Consider the following 16,301-nt stretch of genomic DNA (forward strand, 5'->3'; position numbering starts at 1 on the left):
CAGTAGCTATTTTTCTTAATGTTTAAGCATCATTCTGCAGGAGGAGGAAAAAGAATAAATAAGAGAAAAGCCAAATTCTTTTATTATATATCTGTATTCACATACAGATATATACACATGTACTCTGCTGATCAAAAATTCAGTTGAAGAATGCTTCTAGTAGAATCTATTAAGCTGATAATACCACTGTAAATTGTTACCATTTTCAAAGAAGATTTCAGAGAGCCCCTTCTGAAAAAAATTAAGACGTAGTTGCCAAACAAAAGCATTATTGAATTCTATTTAACAATTTAATGACACCAACACTTGATCTTTGTGTCCAGGGTCCCATGAGCCTATTTGCATATTGACAAATATAATAAAATGCTCCTTTTCTCTCCTCAGCCATTACAACACAAGCTAGCATGGAGTTTCGGCGGAAAGGGTCACAAATGTCCACAGACACCATGGTTTCCAATCCTATGTTTGATGCAAGTGAATTTCCTGATAACTATGAAGCAGGAAGAGCTGAGGCTTGTGGGACACTGTGTAGGATTTTTTGTAGCAAGAAGACTGGAGAAGAGATTCTACCAGCTTATTTATCCAGGTCTTAGAATTTTTTTGTTTATTTTTCCATTTATATAGTTTTGATAGTGAAACTCTATTATAGCATGGCTTGGTAGGCTGAAGTGATAAGTAAATTTTGGTCTGAAATACTTTCAAATGTCTGTAAGTAATTGGAATTTGGGCTTGAAATTCTTGCATTTTACCTGTCTCATCAAATTTGGCAAAGATCCTTAAGATGCTTTTTATTTTATAAGTATTATTTATTTCATCATATATGACTTTTCTTAATGATGGAGAGATTTGGAAGGATCACATTAATTAAATAGATTTTTAGCAGAATATTAGGTACTACAGATGGTCCAGAAATGTTAGCTGTAAATCCGGCCTCTGAGGAGCTTATTTTCTCAAGTGAGCAAAGGCATGTACACAAGTAATAATGATCCATTAGTAATAGGAAGTTGGTAGGAGAAAGGCAGAGGTCAAGTGCTGTGGGCCTTCAGAAGAAGCAGCAGTACACACTTACCCCAGGGGTTCAGGAAAGAGTTACAGAGAATGGGGTGATTTTGCTGGACTTAAGAAGGATAGGTAGCATTTAGCATACCTTAGCAGGTTGGGTATGGTCTTCTTACCCAAGTGGGTGACTTCAGCTATCTTGGTAAATGGCTTTGCCAGCCAATTCAGTTGCTCAGGCCAGAAACTAGGAGTCATTTTAGACTCTTCTCCCTCTTCATCTTTAGATGGTAAACCATCTCCTGCCTTTCTGTTACTTAACCCGCTTTCTAATCTCCACTCTGTCCTCACCGTGACACTTTAGATCTTGTCACTTTTTTCCTAAATTAACTTGTAGCGGCCTCCTATTTCTCTTGACTCTGTTTTTCCTTCCTGAGCTGATCATTCACATAGCTGCTAAAGTGATCAACAAGATCATTCAGGTGTCTATACCTGTTGGGTTCTCAGGAATGACGATTTAACTGAATTAGAGGGGACCAAGTGCAGAATTCTGTAGGCCTGAAACAAACTGGTACATGCAGGCAGCTAATCAGGGATATCTTAATGGGCTCTTGGCTTTAAGTAATAGGAAACTCCTTAGTGTGATTTAAGCAAAATGGTAATAAGTTACGAGAAACTGCTATTTAATACATTTTAAGGTCAGGACTTACAGCAGGGCCTCACAAAGGGCAGGGATCAGAAACTAGAAAGTGTTCAAGGAACAAAACAATTTTCTTCCTTTCTGTTTCTCTGTCTTCATGGTCTCCTAGAACTGCTTCATTCTTCTCTGCAGATTTTTTTCTTATATTCAGTAGGCTTCTGAGTTCCCAAATTCCATGGCTTTGGTCTAGATGAACAATTTCAGATACCTGGGAAGGAGGATCTGATTAATCAGGTGTCTTTCTCTGCTGTAGTCAACTACAACTATGTGGGTGGGTCACATGGATGGCTGGAGCTCATCCCTTGTGATGAGGGCATAGTCTCAGAAGGGAGACTGTGGGTTGGGGAGATACCCTGAAGTGTAAATAGCAACAAGGGAAAAGGCTGTGACCATGAACTTTCTGTCTGGCCCCTAAGACCAACCAAAAGAGCAGATTTGCTACAGGGCAAGTGATGAACCTAGTTATGAAACTGTTAAGTTTGAGATGCCTATAAAATATTAATCAACGAATATTTATCAAGTTCCTACTATGTGCCAGACACTGTGCATAGGAAGTACTGGAGTAATTAGTACAAATTATCAGTAATCAATAATTAGACATGACCTGCTTTCAAGTATTCAACACACTTTTGGTTAACAGGTCTGGAGCTCACTTGAGAGGCATAGACTAGAGACTGATTCGATTATATTCAGGAGCTTAAAACCAGGTTAGTGCAAGAAAGAGCCTAGAGTGCAGCTTGACAGCCTGTTGGATACCAGTATAGGAGGCAGGCGGAGTAAGAGTGTCTATTACAGAAAACAGCTACAGAGGTCACAGAAGGAAAAGAAGAGAAGCGAGTAAAGGGTTGAATGCTTTAAAAAAGGCAGAGTAAGTTAAGACTTAGACATGTCTTCTGGATTTAGCAATTGAGAGGCTGTTGGTTATTTGCTGACATGGTTTCAACTGAATTCTAGGAGTAGAAGCTAGATTGCAGTGTTTTGAGTTGTGACCAGGAGGTAAGGAAGTTGTTTCCAAGAGGTTTGTGGAGAAAAGTGCCTCACAGTAGTAGAAGAGTTGACCGATATCATTGCTCTTGAATGATGGAAGATCAAACACGTAGTTGATTGGGGGTTAGGAGAGGAAGCTAAGGGGAAGGTGGGCTTAGGTGTATTCCTGAAAGGAGTCTTACTCAGACTCACCTCCATGTCATGGTAAATGCAGATTTCTTTCTTTCATTGTCCCCCCAGAAATGATGGGGAAGGGGAAAAGACACAACACACACCTTTTTTTTTTTTTCCCCTTCAGGAATTGGGAAATACTGCAAAATTTTACTGGCATGGAATTCAGTTCACTAATTCCTCTAGTTTAGTGATAATTACTGCAGTCATTTGTTTTGGTGACTTCATATGCAGGCAGCTATAACTGAGTTTGCAAGGCTTAACATTTCACGAAGGTGTAATAGACATGAATCTTTTTTCTCTTTTCATTAGGAAAGATAATTTGGTTCTTAGTATATTTGCTTTTGAATTGTTCTAACTCTAGTAATACCTTTTAAAGGATAGAAATAGTGAAGAGTGGAAATGGACTTTCAGATGACTGTGTAGAAAATATTAATAATTATGAAAACAGTTGACCAGCAGTTTATTTAAAATTTTTTTCTTGCTTTCCTAGATTTTACATGCTTTTAATTCAAGGTTTGCAGATAAATGATTATGTGTGCCATCCTGTCTTGGCCAGCGTTATTCTAAACTCCCCTCCTTTGTTCTGCTGTGACTTGAAAGGGATTGATGTTGTGGTTCCTTACTTTATTTCAGCTCTTGAAACCATTTTGCCTGACAGGTAAGCTCTCACTCTGTACTAGCATATCACTTGTGGGTTTGACTTGGTCTGTTTTTGTGCTTCCTCCCCAATTTCCCAATTTATCCTATGCAGTTGTCTTCATAACTCAAGGGGACTCAGGTCACATTACGTGAGCATAGAACATCCAGACACACCTCATCCCTGAATTCATTTAGTTCTAATTTGTCTGGGCATGTTGAATCCTTTTTGGCCTGGTCTAGAGAGCTAAGAACAAACCAGCCTGGAGGTCCTATTTGTATAGAGTAGATGAAACGTTTGAAATCAATAAGTCAGGTTTTAGTTTTCTGTAACAGTTTAACATAGAAGTTCACACACACACAGGCAGAATATAAACACAGTGGAAAGTAGTTACTTCACTCTTTATGAAACCAAACCCAGTGCTTATATTGTGAAAAACTGACATAATGTATATTTGGCAATAGCTAAAAACAAGCTTTGGTTTGGAAATACCAATAGCTATTTCTTGTTTGTTTGTTTGTTTGTTTGTTTTTGGCAGAGAGCTCTCAAAATTCAAAAGCTATGTAAATCCAACAGAATTGAGAAGATCTTCCATTAATATCCTCCTTTCTTTGTTGCCCCTCCCTCATCATTTTGGCACAGTCAGATCTGAGGTAATGTTTTATTGAAGTTTTTTATATTCTGTATTTTATTTTGTGAACTTAAGTCAAATTATATTTTAAAAATGGAACATGAGCTTTTTAAAACTTTTCTCAGATTATTTCAATCAAATCGACAAAGTTGATTTGTTTTTCTTCTGTCAGCCAGCCAGCCTGGCTTGGTCTACTGTTTCAGGTAACAACAGCTAGTGAGAGCTAATAATAACGTGTGTTGTGTGAGTTAGTGCCAGCCTTAGCACAGGGGCTAGTACTGGTCAGATTGAAAGCCTTGCCTGTTAGCCTGGTCTCTGTCCACTGTAGGAGTTGCTACACGGGCGTAGTGCACCACAGCAGTTGATGGTGAATATTGTTTGTTTCTTCCATAGGTGGTCCTGGAAGGAAAGTTTAGTAATGATGACAGCTCTTCATATGATAAACCAATAACTTTTTTGTCCCTGAAGTTGCGACTTGTGAATATACTAATAGGTGCCTTGCAAACAGAAACGGACCCCAACAACACTCAAATGATACTAGGTTTGTGTTCACGCAGTTTTTTGTAAGAGAACCCATAGGCTGTTGACCCCAGGCATGCTTGGAAGGCAGGGGTCAGTGATGAAGCCTGAGCCCAATACAGCTGTATTTATTCTGAATCAGAGGCAGAATATGTTTGCTTTTGCATGTGCAAAAGTTTAAAGGGGTGAGATGAGGGAAGAGAAAAGCGTTACAGTTATCTTAGGGGGTCATTTTTGCTTAGTTTTATTTGTGCTATTTTTCTCTTTCCCTCTTGCCTTTCCTCTCTCCTCCTTTCCCTTTACTCCCTTCTTCCTTTTCTTCCCCCCCCCCCCCCCCACCCCCCCACCAATATCTGCGTTTTCCTCTGCATCCTGCCCATTGTGGCCCTGGGGAAGGATTTTGAGTTTGGTACAAATCTGGAAGTTGTGTCAGAACCCTGCCAGGAGGAGACTGAGAAATAGATAGCTGTTGCTGTGCTTCCTCCCTTTTTTCTTAATGTTCTCTCTTGGTCTCCTGATCATACTGATTCTCTGTTTTATTTTTAGTTTTTAAAAATTTTTTTAAGATTTTATTTATTTATTTGTCAGAGAGAGGGGTGGGGCACAAGCAGGGTGAGCGGCAGGCAGAGGGAGAAGCAAACTCCTCGTTGAGCAGGGAGCCTGGTGTAGGACTCGATCCTAGTACTCTGGGATCATGGCTTGAGCCAAAGGCAGACACTTAACTGACTGAGCCACAAAGGTGTCCCTGATTCTCTCTTTTAGATGGCTCATCACTATGCTCACTGCCATATATTAAGCCATATATATTGTTTTTCAGCTTGATTACTACAATTCTCTCTGTACTTTTGACTTTTCATCAAAGCCAAGAGCATGGCCATAGGTACAGGTGCTTTGAGGACAGTACTAAAGAACTGAATGGAATGGCTTTCATCCTTGAGCAAATCTTATTGTAGAAAGAATATTCTCCCAAAGTGTCAGGTAATAACAGAGGGAAGAGCTGATTGCATGTCTTGTTCAGTGTCTTCACTGTTGAGAGAAGAAACCAACAGCAAGGAAGACCTTCATGGGGGGAAGTGGAGGTTAAATTTGATCTTGTAGGACAGAATTTGAATAGGCAGAAATGACGTTAGGTTTTCATTTCAGGAGACGAAATGTCGTTGCCAAAGAATTGGTGGTGGCAGGAATAGTTGGACTGAGTGTTCTCGAAGTATGTATAGTATGTTATGCAGTGAGAAGGTGGAATAAATAGGGAAGAATAAATCCTTTCATTTTGAACGAGTTGAAAGAACAGATTAAATCTTGCTATGGACATTGGGGAGGGTATGTGCTTTGGTGAGTGCTGTGAAGTGTGTAAACCTGGTGATTCACAGACCTGTACCCCTGGGGATAAAAATATATGTATATAAAAAATAAAAAATTAAAAAAAAATCTTGCTATGAGGGGGCTTCCAAGTTGAGTTTTAGGTTATTGAAATAATGTATCACTTGAAATCAGATAATTTTCTACAGAGTTGTTTAGTTCTGCCTTACCCTTGCCCTGAAGAGCTCTGTATGTACATTTCAAGGAAGAGTCACTTGTCAGTTCTTGCCATAGATTGGCAAAACTGTGTCTGTCCGCTCTTTATTTACTGTGGACAAGAGTACTCCCACACTGAGATGAGAAGCAGTGTGCTAAGCTCACCATCTTATTTCTGTTCTAGCCTTTCTAGGGCTGTAAGTTCCTTGATAGTAAATATGTGCAGCTTGCCTTCAAAATACGCAGCCAGGGGTAGCCCTCAACCGTGTGGCTTTAATCATTCTTAAAAAGCAGTCTGATCAAGGGCATGTGGGTGGCTCTGTTGGTTGAGTGTCCGACTGATGATTTCCTCTTGGATCATGATTTCATAGGTTGTAGAATCAAGCCCCACATCTCGAGCCCCAGGCTCTGTGCCCTGCAGGGAGTCTGCTTGAGATTCTCCCCTCTCCCTCTGCTCCTCACCCCACACATACCCTCTCCTTCTCTAGCTTACTTTCCCTCAAATAAATAAAATAAGTAAATAAATAAATCTTAAAAAAAGAAAAGGGCAGTCTGATCAGAAAGATACAGCTGTGATTTTTGTTATTTTTCCTTTATTTCTAAAAGAACAGAATCAGTTTTTTAAAAGTATTCCATAATATTTTTCTTAGTTTGGGGGTACTGGGATGGCTCAGTCAGTTGGGCAGCTGCCTTTATCTCGGGTCATGATCCCAGGGTCCTGGGATCAAGTCCTGCATTGGGGTCTCTGGTTGGTGGGGGGCCTACTTCTCCCTCTCCCTCTGCCTGCTGCTCTGAATACTTGTGATCTATCTCTCTGCCTCTGTGTCCAATGAATGAATAAAATCTTTAAAATATGTGTATTTTTTTTTCTTAGTTTATAATAGCCTTGAAATTGAGATGCTTACATCTGGTCTGAAATACCAGTTAGTGGTCATATTTTTATATAGTTCAGTTTGACCTTCAAGTTTATTTTAGAAAATGTGGGGTTTTTTTTTTTTAAGATTTTTATTTATTTATTTGACAGAGATCACAGGTAGACAGAGAGGCAGGCAGAGAGAAAGGAGGAAGCAGGCTCCCCGCTGAGCAGAGAGCCCCATGTGGAACTCGATCCCAGGACCCTGGGACCATGACCCGAGCCGAAGGCAGAGGCTTTAACCCACTGAGCCACCCAGGTGCCCCCAGAAAATGTGGTTTTAAAACACATTTGATGATTGATGCGATGGCAGATCAGAATTAGGGCATTTCTAAAGAGTGTTTTTTTCATACCAGTCCATAGATTTATTGGTAATATTATGGACATTTCAAGAGTAGTCAGCTAAAATCATATTCTTATCTCTTTTGAGATATGTTAGCCATTTTAATATTCTTATCATATATTTAAATAAAATGCTTTTTTTTTTCTCTTACAGGGGCAATGTTAAATATTGTTCAAGATTCAGCACTTTTAGAAGCCATTGGTTGCCAAATGGAGATGGTAAGAAGCATACCACATGTTATCTGTCAGAATATCAGCATCTGATTAGATGTAAATTGCATTCCAAAATGTTTGTCCTTGTGATTTTTAAAGGCATTTGTTTCTAAATTCAGCTCATTGATTCAGAAGGATCATATTTTAAAATAAGTATTTTGAGGTTTTTTTACCTTTCAGGGTTTCCTTAGCCATTCATCAGGTCCTTGAGAGATTCTGCACGAGAGACATTTCAGCCAAATGCAGTCTTCATTTCTGGACAGTCTCTACTTAAAACTCTTAACTTCTTTATTGTGCTGGTGAACTGGCTTGAATAATCTAAGAGAAGCCCCCTATTCTATACTTCTTCCTAGTAGATCTAATGCTGTCCAGAAACAAGCATTGAGTTTATTCTTTTCCATCTCGTCAGCTCTTTGAGCTTCCCTAGACCAAAGCTTGAAGATCCCCAAAGCACCAATATTTCCAAATTAAAAAGCTTCCTGGAGACTCCCATTGCCCCTTGCCTCTGGCTTCAGAATAGGTGACCTCCCACCTGGAGTAGAGGCAGGACCGTGGAGAAATAGAGTATTCTGGAATGAGCTGGATAGATACAGGATGGGTGAGCAAATTATTATTAAGGAAATTATATTTGTATCCTAGTAGGTGGCTAATAATAATCAGCTGATCTGGATATAATGAATTTTGTTTATTGGAGGAAAAATGAGAGAAACCTTTAACATATAGCCCCTACATGTATAGGAGTTAATCTTTTTACTAACCATGATATTTTATTGTTTACGTTCTGTGATGTAACTACATTTAAAAGTTACTGTTGCTTATTTGTGTTGTATTTTTAATAAGCTTGTACTCCTGAAGTTTTGCTTAGGAGGTATTGGGTAATTCTTAAAGGACTCAGAGTCATTAGCTAGTGAAGTCAAGTGAAGATAGAAAAAGGACTTTGGCTGCCCCTTTGCAAAGAACACTGCGGAATGGACACCCATAATCATCAGACCCTTCATACCCTTTAGTAGATGGTGTCTATGCAAAAACACCATTAGTAGTTTTAATCCCTTGTTAGTTTTTTTTTTTTTTAAGATTTTTATTTATTTATTTGATAGACAGATAAAGATCACAAGTAGGCAGAGAGGCAGGCAGAGAGAGGGGGGGAAGCAGGCTCCCCACTGAGCAGGGAGCCTGATGTGGGGCTCGATCCCAGGACCCTGAGATCATGACCTGAGCTGAAGGCAGAGGCCTAAACCACTGAGCCACCCAGGCGCCCCCCCTTGTCAGTTTTTATCTGTGTATCAGTTTGTGTTACTTCTCTGGCCCATTCCGTTTTATCAGTATGGCTTTTAGTGACTGAGTTCTATCTGTACTTGTCAATTTCGGGGGTAGTCCTCAAATATTTGATCCATTTGTATTTAACTAGGGTGGTGGAGAGAATAACCTGAAGAGTCATAGTCGCACTAATAGTGGTATTAGTTCAGCAAGTGGTGGAAGCACAGAACCCACAACTCCTGACAGTGAAAGACCTGCTCAAGCTCTCCTAAGGGATTATGGTAAGCCATGTTTGTTTTTTTGAAATCCAAAGATTATTGGTAACTTTTAATGCCCAGATACATAAAACAAAATCTTTCTAAACAAAATTTGAATGTTCGTGATTTTAATGTATTTAAGTATTATACTTAAATGTATAAATTAAGTATAATACTTAATAACTTAATACTTATTACTCTAAAAGATTTTTAAAAAGTAAACAAATCTTGTAAAATTACCTCTATAGCTTTTAATAACTAGATTTTGGGTAGTTTTTTAAATGTTATAAATGATTACAGTGGGTGGCAATTTATGGGTTCTGTTACCAGCTACTGGTTATATACAGAGAAGTAGAATGTGCTCTGCCTCAGGCTCTAATGAGAGAGCCAGCACATCAATTATTGCAGTATGGTAAGTGGAGTGATAAAATATACATTGGAACCCAGAGAATAGAGTCTTTGTGTTTAAAAACTACACCCTACTATAACTGGTTAGATTTTTTAGTCACAAATTTTAAGCAAAAGTGAAGAAGCATTTGCTAGCAGAGCATCCTATTCAGTGACGTCCTTTACCTTGGCAATTACTTTATGGGTTCTGTGAATTTGTGGGTGCCTTTTTTTAATACATATTATTAATATTGTGTTGAATCTCTGAGTGCTAGTCCAACATGACTGGAATGAAATCTAGATCCTTAGATATGAATTCCTTAGATATGAATTACCTGGAGAATTCATGAGCCTAGGAGTCTAGGCATGTTTAAGTTTGCTTTCAGTATCCTTGAGCACATCAAATACATTGGGTCATCATGCGGTTATTTAGCAAATTTAAAAATTGCATTTATAAAGAAGTTATTTAAATTGTTATTCATTATGTTCATGGGTTTAAATATACTATAGGTGAAAATTTGTTTTTCATGCTTTCTAAAACACTTCCAAAGAACTTTTTGAATTATTGTATGTGTTCTAATATAAATGTTTGAAGTGATTATTGTTTGTTTCAGCCTTTTGAACTGGTGTTAGTGAGTTCTGGTTGTAATGTCGTAAAGTAGTTTTTACTAAGAAATCCAGATTTGTGTTAGTGTCGCATGAATGTCTCTCTTTAATGATCATTCCTTTTTCTGTTGTCACTGCCCTCTTTCTGATAGGATCGACAGGTATAATGTCCCTAAAGCTTCCTTTATAAATTCAGTTTAATTTGTCCTAATTTTTTATTAGCTAAGTAGTGATTACTTTTAAATGTAGAACTGGAGGCCAAATAAAAACATGGCGACTTGGTTATCTAATTCTTTTAGAAGTATTAAAGTAGCTTTAGAGAATTAAATGTCAAAATATGTTTGAGAAGGCATTGCATGTGACTTTTGATAGTTTAAACCCTGAAAATAATTTCAGCAGATGTTTTAGGGTATTCTTAGTGTCTGAGGAGATTCTAAAATGTGAATTCTCTTTTCTGTAAAATTCCACGGATATAATTGATAGCGTTTTCATTGTTTTTTTGAAAATGTAACTCTCTATGAGTTAATTAAGAAATTTTAAGATATATCGAACTGCCAAATCCTAGTGGATGTCTGTGTAAAAGTACCTGAGCTGGGAGCTAAAAGCTGCTTCAGTCCAGTGTGTGTGCCCTATGCACTGTTGTTCAGTCAGGCTTAATGCTCAGGCCCATGGGGTGGGGAGCATAGCACTGTGTGGGTGCCCGTCATGCTCACTGTGGCTGCTGTGGTCTGTGCCTGGTGGAATGCTGTGCTTCTTGTTACTAATGCTTAGTTGTTTTCCCTCCCTGTGGGATGTGGCATTGGGGTTATATCCTAGCTCTTAATACAGATTCAGCTGCTGGGCTCCTGATTCGCAGCATTCATCTTGTCACCCAAAGACTCAACTCCCAGTGGCGCCAAGACATGAGCATATCACTGGCAGCTCTAGAGCTCCTCTCTGGCCTGGCAAAGGTGAGGAGAACAGTCCTTTTATTTTAGCCCAATAGCTGTGGACCGTGAGTCCTTTCCCTTTATTGCTTTACTCCTTGATGTGGGTATTACAGTGTTGCTCATACTCAAAACAGTTTTATCCAGAGTGTGCAAAAATGGGCCTCCAAGTGAAATTTTACAACGTGAACATTACTTTTTTAAATAGGTTCAAAGATTATGAATGATACTTTTGCTGTTAAGTTACAGGAAACCTTTCAATACTTGCTATTTATTTGCATATGATAATAGAATACCTGTTGGTTTTGTATTTGTTTATAATACCCTTACATTTTCAACATGACATTTTGTGTCATTGTAGGATCATCTGATTTTAATAAATGCACACAAAAATATGCATAAATCTCAAAATATTTATGCTGAATAGAAGCCAGGCCTCCAAAAAAGAATACATTTTTTTTTGTATAAAACTCTAAAAAATGCAGATTAACCTGTATTGACAGAACGCAGATCAGTAATAACCTAAGGAAGGGGCATAAAGGAAGTGGAAGAGGGGATTAGAAGATACATGAGGACATTTTGGGAGGTGATGGATATGTCTACTGTTTTGATTTTGGTGATAGTTCACAAGTGTATACTTATGCCAGAATTTATAAAATTGTTCACTTTAAATAGTTTTAAATAGTTTAAATAGTTTCCTGTATGTTAATTATACCTCTGAGCAGCTACACAGAATTTTATAGCCCATAGAGCATCACTGCAGAATTGGGTTAGGGGGCTTCAGAAATGTATACGCATCCCATTGCCAACTATTCTTTTGATAGTTGGCAATGATGAATAGGTACACCCCAGGGGTTTAGGTTTTTAGGCAATGAAAAAATAGGCTAAAATGAAATAACTGTTTTATTTATTTATTTTTAAAAATATTTTTATTTATTTATTTGACAGAGATCACAGCAGGCAGAGAGGCAGGCAGAGACAGAAGGAGAGGAAGCAGGCTCTCTGCTCAGCAGAGAGTCCGATGTGGGGCTCGATCCCAGGACCCTGGGATCATGACCTGAGCCGAAGGCAGAGGCTTTAACCCACTGAGCCACCATGCTTTTTGATTTTATAGAATATTATGATATACCTGAAATATTCTGTTCCTTTGTATAAATATTTTATTTTTTTATTTTAAAGATTTATTTATTTATTTTAGAGCATGGGAGAAAGGGCAAAGGGAGAGGGGGGAGAGAATCTCAAGGACACTCCACCCCCTAGCACAGAGCCCGACATGGGACTCGATCTCACAACCCTGAGATCATGACCCAAGCCAAAATCAAGAGATGAACACTCAATTGATTGAGCCACCCAGGTGCATTTGTGTAAATAATATTTTAAAAAGTGAGGCTTCCTGTGTTGTATCCCAGTGTCAGAAAGGTCAGGCTACAGTGTAGATAGTTTGAAATCAGTACAATGGTTCCTGGCTAACTGTGTTCCCCATATGAATATGCTCAGGTGAAGGTGATGGTTGACTCTGGAGACCGGAAGCGAGCCATCAGTTCCGTGTGCAGCTACATTGTGTACCAGTGTAGTCGGCCAGCTCCTCTTCACTCCCGGGATCTGCACTCCATGATTGTAGCAGCTTTTCAGTGTCTCTGTGTCTGGCTGACAGAGCACCCTGATATGCTTGATGAAAAGGTTAGATTACTAGATCTTAAAACAGGAAGGAGAAACAAAAATGTATGTTGGGAAGACACCTCTTAAAAGGCATATTTAAATACAGTATTACATACTTTAAACTGAATATTCTTGTTATATTTCGGTAGAACACTTGTCCTCTTGAGCACAGCTCAAAAATTGTCATCATGCTTAATTAATTAATTTGGTTGCAAATTAACACAATAGAGAACTTCTTTTGAAAGATAGAGCCTTCACTAATTTATCTGAACTATCAAGAAAATTCTTTCCTGAAAGGATGTGGTAGTTTCAAGATGGCCAAAAGGCACTTTGGTCACTCTTCAAACTTTGAAGGGCAATTGGTAGCCAGGCTGAAAACCTAGAGCACAACTTGCCATTAGTGGTTTGGCTGTATATAAAAATTTCGTTTCACATATTTTCCACTTTCAAGTAGGCACAGATATCTAAGCTGGTTTCCCTTGCCATTGTTCCATTTAATATTTTCCTTATAGGGAGGCAGACAGTTATCAAGAATTCATAGTATAAATAAGAGATATCAGGCCCATTTAGTATTTATAGAGAGCTTTATATCATTTTACAATAATAATATTGATTAAATCTTAGTTACTTTCATTATGGCTTCTTAAGTTATGGTACCAAAGAATTGCTTAAGAATAACAGTAACTGATGAACTTCACTTTGGATAATCTCGTGTCTTAATGTCTTAAACCACCCAAGGTTTAATTGAATTACTATTCTCTTAAACTTGGACTTTCGTGATTTTTGTAATCTGTGGTAATTTTATAAGAATTATGATTGATAAGATTGAATTCAATTTATCATTATTATTTAACTCTGAGCATTCAAATATAGTACTTTAAAGAAAAATTAGGGGGCAAAGTTTATTATATTATTGTGAAATTAATGTACACCTATTAAAGTGAGAAGGAAACTGCAGCCCACCACTAAAACACAACCACTGTTGCATATTGCTGTAGTTCCTTATCTTCTCATAAAATAGGTGTATTACAAAAACTGATTTGCCTTTCCTGCTTCTAGGACTGCCTTAAGGAGGTATTGGAGATTGTGGAACTGGGTATTTCAGGAAGTAAGTCCAAGAACAGTGAGCAAGAGGTCAAGTACAAAGGAGATAAGGAGCCAAATCCTGCGTCTATGAGGGTAAAGGATGCTGCAGAAGCCACCCTAACATGGTATGAAAGTGACTGCAAAGGGATTGCGCCTGGCAATTAGATGGGGTTAGCTATGATGCATGTTGTTTCCTCTCCTCCCCAGCTGTTCAGCATGAAGTGATGTAACCTACTAGGATGCTTTTTCTTTAGAAATAAAATGGAAAGGAAAAACTTATTTTGGGGACCAAAAGAAACCAGGAATGTGGGGCTGAGAGTTTGGGTCCTTGTTTTTCTGTGCTAGTTGGCATTAATTGAAGTCGTATCACATTAGAGTTAGAAAGGATCTTGGAGAGCCTTACTCTTCCTCTTCACTTTGGTACCTGAGTCCAGAGATGGGATCTGCCTGAGCTCCCTCTATTAAGTCTCCTGCTTCTTAGCTCAGTGGTGTGTATTCTCTTACATTTATAGTACATATTAGAAGTGCATTCAGTCAAGATTTATGAGCTCCCTCTTATGAGCTTGTAATAGGATTGTAAAGATACATCAGATTCGGTCACCACCCTAAAAGAGCTTCTTGTCCAATATGGAAGATGAGAGATGAACACAAATAGCTATAATGTTAGGTGGAGAGTAAGTGCTGCAGGAAGAGAGGTATAATAACATGCTTGACAGGGGAAATGAATACTACTAGACAAGGGGAAATCAAAGATTCCTGGAGAAGATGACTTTGGACCTGACTTTTACAGGATGGGTGAAGTTTCATCAGAAGCTGGATTACAGAGTAGTTAAGGCAGCAAGAAGATTTCTATTCTAATCATTTTGGTAGTGAAGGGATGGAGACAGGTTGGAACCTTAGAAAAGGTTAGAGATTCCTTAACAGAGATTCCTGAGAGAGTTTGCATTTGGCTGGCAAGTGGGGAGAGTGGAAAGAGGGAAGGAAGGCATTTATGGATTGAAGGGAAGGGTTGAGTGGAGATGATTAGGTAGAATCACAATACAGATGGAAAGATGGGTCTTATGAAAGGGTAATTGTGGGTGAAGACACAGAAAACATAAAAGCAGGAAGGAGGATGTCCGGTCAATCAGTATTGGCTCATCTTGGTCTTAAAGTGGTGGGCTAGACTGCTTGCAGATTTGTATCTAAATCAGCCCTTACCAGGATCCCAGAATCTTTTTGAGTTCAGTGGTCTATTTATCACTTGGCGCATGGACAGTAAAGTTGGATTTATTTCTCTTACTCATGGCCTTTGGTCATTCAGTACATTTTTAGAATCATGCATGCATTAGTTCAGTCTTGCTTACTGCACTAGCTAGGCTTTCGGTGTGCTTCTGGAGGTTTGGCTAATAGTTAGAAAATCAGAAAAATGTGAATGCAATTGTTTAAATGTACTTACACAGGCAGTGAGTACTAGAAATAATAAAAGTTGAGAGGGGTACCTGGATGGCTCAGTGTCCAACTCTTGGGTTTTGTTTTTGAAGATTTTATTTATCTGAGAGAGAGAGTATGCGTGAGCGGAGGAAAGGACAGAGGAAGAAGCAGACTCCCCCCGAGCAGGGGGCCTGATGTGGCGCTTGATCCCAGGGCCCTGAGCCAAACGCAGACACTTAACTGAGCCCCCCAGGCGTCCTTCCAGCTCTTGGTTTTTGGCTCAGGTCATGTAAGATTGAGCCCCAAGTTGGGTTTTGCAGCCAGCGGAGACTCTGCTCAATGATTAGCTTCCTCTGCTCCTCCCGGCCCTCGTGTGTGTGCGTGCATGCATGCACACTCCTGCATGCACGCCCATGAGCATGTGTTCTCTCTCTCTTTCAAATAAATCTTTAAGAGAGAAGACCATTTGGGGGTGGGGTAGACTGAAAAGCTTTATAAAAGAAATGAGCTTTAATATGTGCCTGGAAGAGTAAGAAGGATATGGAGAGAAAGGGGGAGAGTCCTTCTCACTGGGAACTCTGTATTATACAAAAGTTAAGTTGGCTATATCCTAGCCTGGGTGGGGCATTCCTGTGAGAATATGACGCTGTAAGAACGGGGTATGTGCTCAGAATGAGTAGTGAGCCCTGGCTTCCAGGCCACCCAGCTAGTGGTTATCTAGGTGGTTCATCTGTTTTATCTGCAGCAGTCTTGTTTCTTCTGCCAACTCCACAAATGGTATCTCCAGTTACCAGTCCTGAAGAGGGCCCTGCAGAGTACCGTCGTCATGAAACCCGTCCCAAATCAAATCTCTTCCTTAAAATTACTGCTTTATGTCTGTATCACTGCTGTTTTCCAGTTATGCAAACAGAAACCTTTGTCTTTTTTGTCTGATATATCTCTACTTTTTCTGTCATTCCCGATATGAAACCAGTGACTAAGTCCAGTAGACTTTATTTTTAGAAGTATTTCCTCCATCCCCTCTAACCTCAGCATCCTGGTCTAGGCTCTTCTCACTTCTTGCCTAATTTCCCTGTTTTTAAT

At 39.0% G+C, this 16,301-nt stretch overlaps 1 protein-coding gene across 4 annotated transcripts in view; it reads left to right on the plus strand.

Annotated features, from left to right (window-relative positions):
- Positions 1 to 16,301, plus strand: part of RALGAPB (Ral GTPase activating protein non-catalytic subunit beta) — an 81,320-nt gene that overhangs the window by 34,110 nt on the left and 30,909 nt on the right. For 2 of the 4 annotated variants that reach the window (XM_059406991.1, XM_059406993.1), the window contains 9 exons: positions 385 to 586; positions 3,348 to 3,515; positions 4,033 to 4,147; positions 4,519 to 4,666; positions 7,569 to 7,633; positions 9,036 to 9,165; positions 10,963 to 11,084; positions 12,558 to 12,740; positions 13,779 to 13,930. In XM_059406991.1, the coding sequence (XP_059262974.1) occupies positions 385 to 586; positions 3,348 to 3,515; positions 4,033 to 4,147; positions 4,519 to 4,666; positions 7,569 to 7,633; positions 9,036 to 9,165; positions 10,963 to 11,084; positions 12,558 to 12,740; positions 13,779 to 13,930 (1,285 nt within the window). Of the gene's footprint in view, positions 1 to 384; positions 587 to 3,347; positions 3,516 to 4,032; positions 4,148 to 4,518; positions 4,667 to 7,568; positions 7,634 to 9,035; positions 9,166 to 10,950; positions 11,085 to 12,557; positions 12,741 to 13,778; positions 13,931 to 16,301 lie in introns of all 4 variants that reach the window. The other 2 variants (XM_059406990.1, XM_059406992.1) reach the window with 1 other exon arrangement.

This window comes from Mustela nigripes, chromosome 7 (assembly GCF_022355385.1).
Source record: "Mustela nigripes isolate SB6536 chromosome 7, MUSNIG.SB6536, whole genome shotgun sequence".
Lineage (NCBI taxonomy): Eukaryota > Metazoa > Chordata > Mammalia > Carnivora > Mustelidae > Mustela > Mustela nigripes.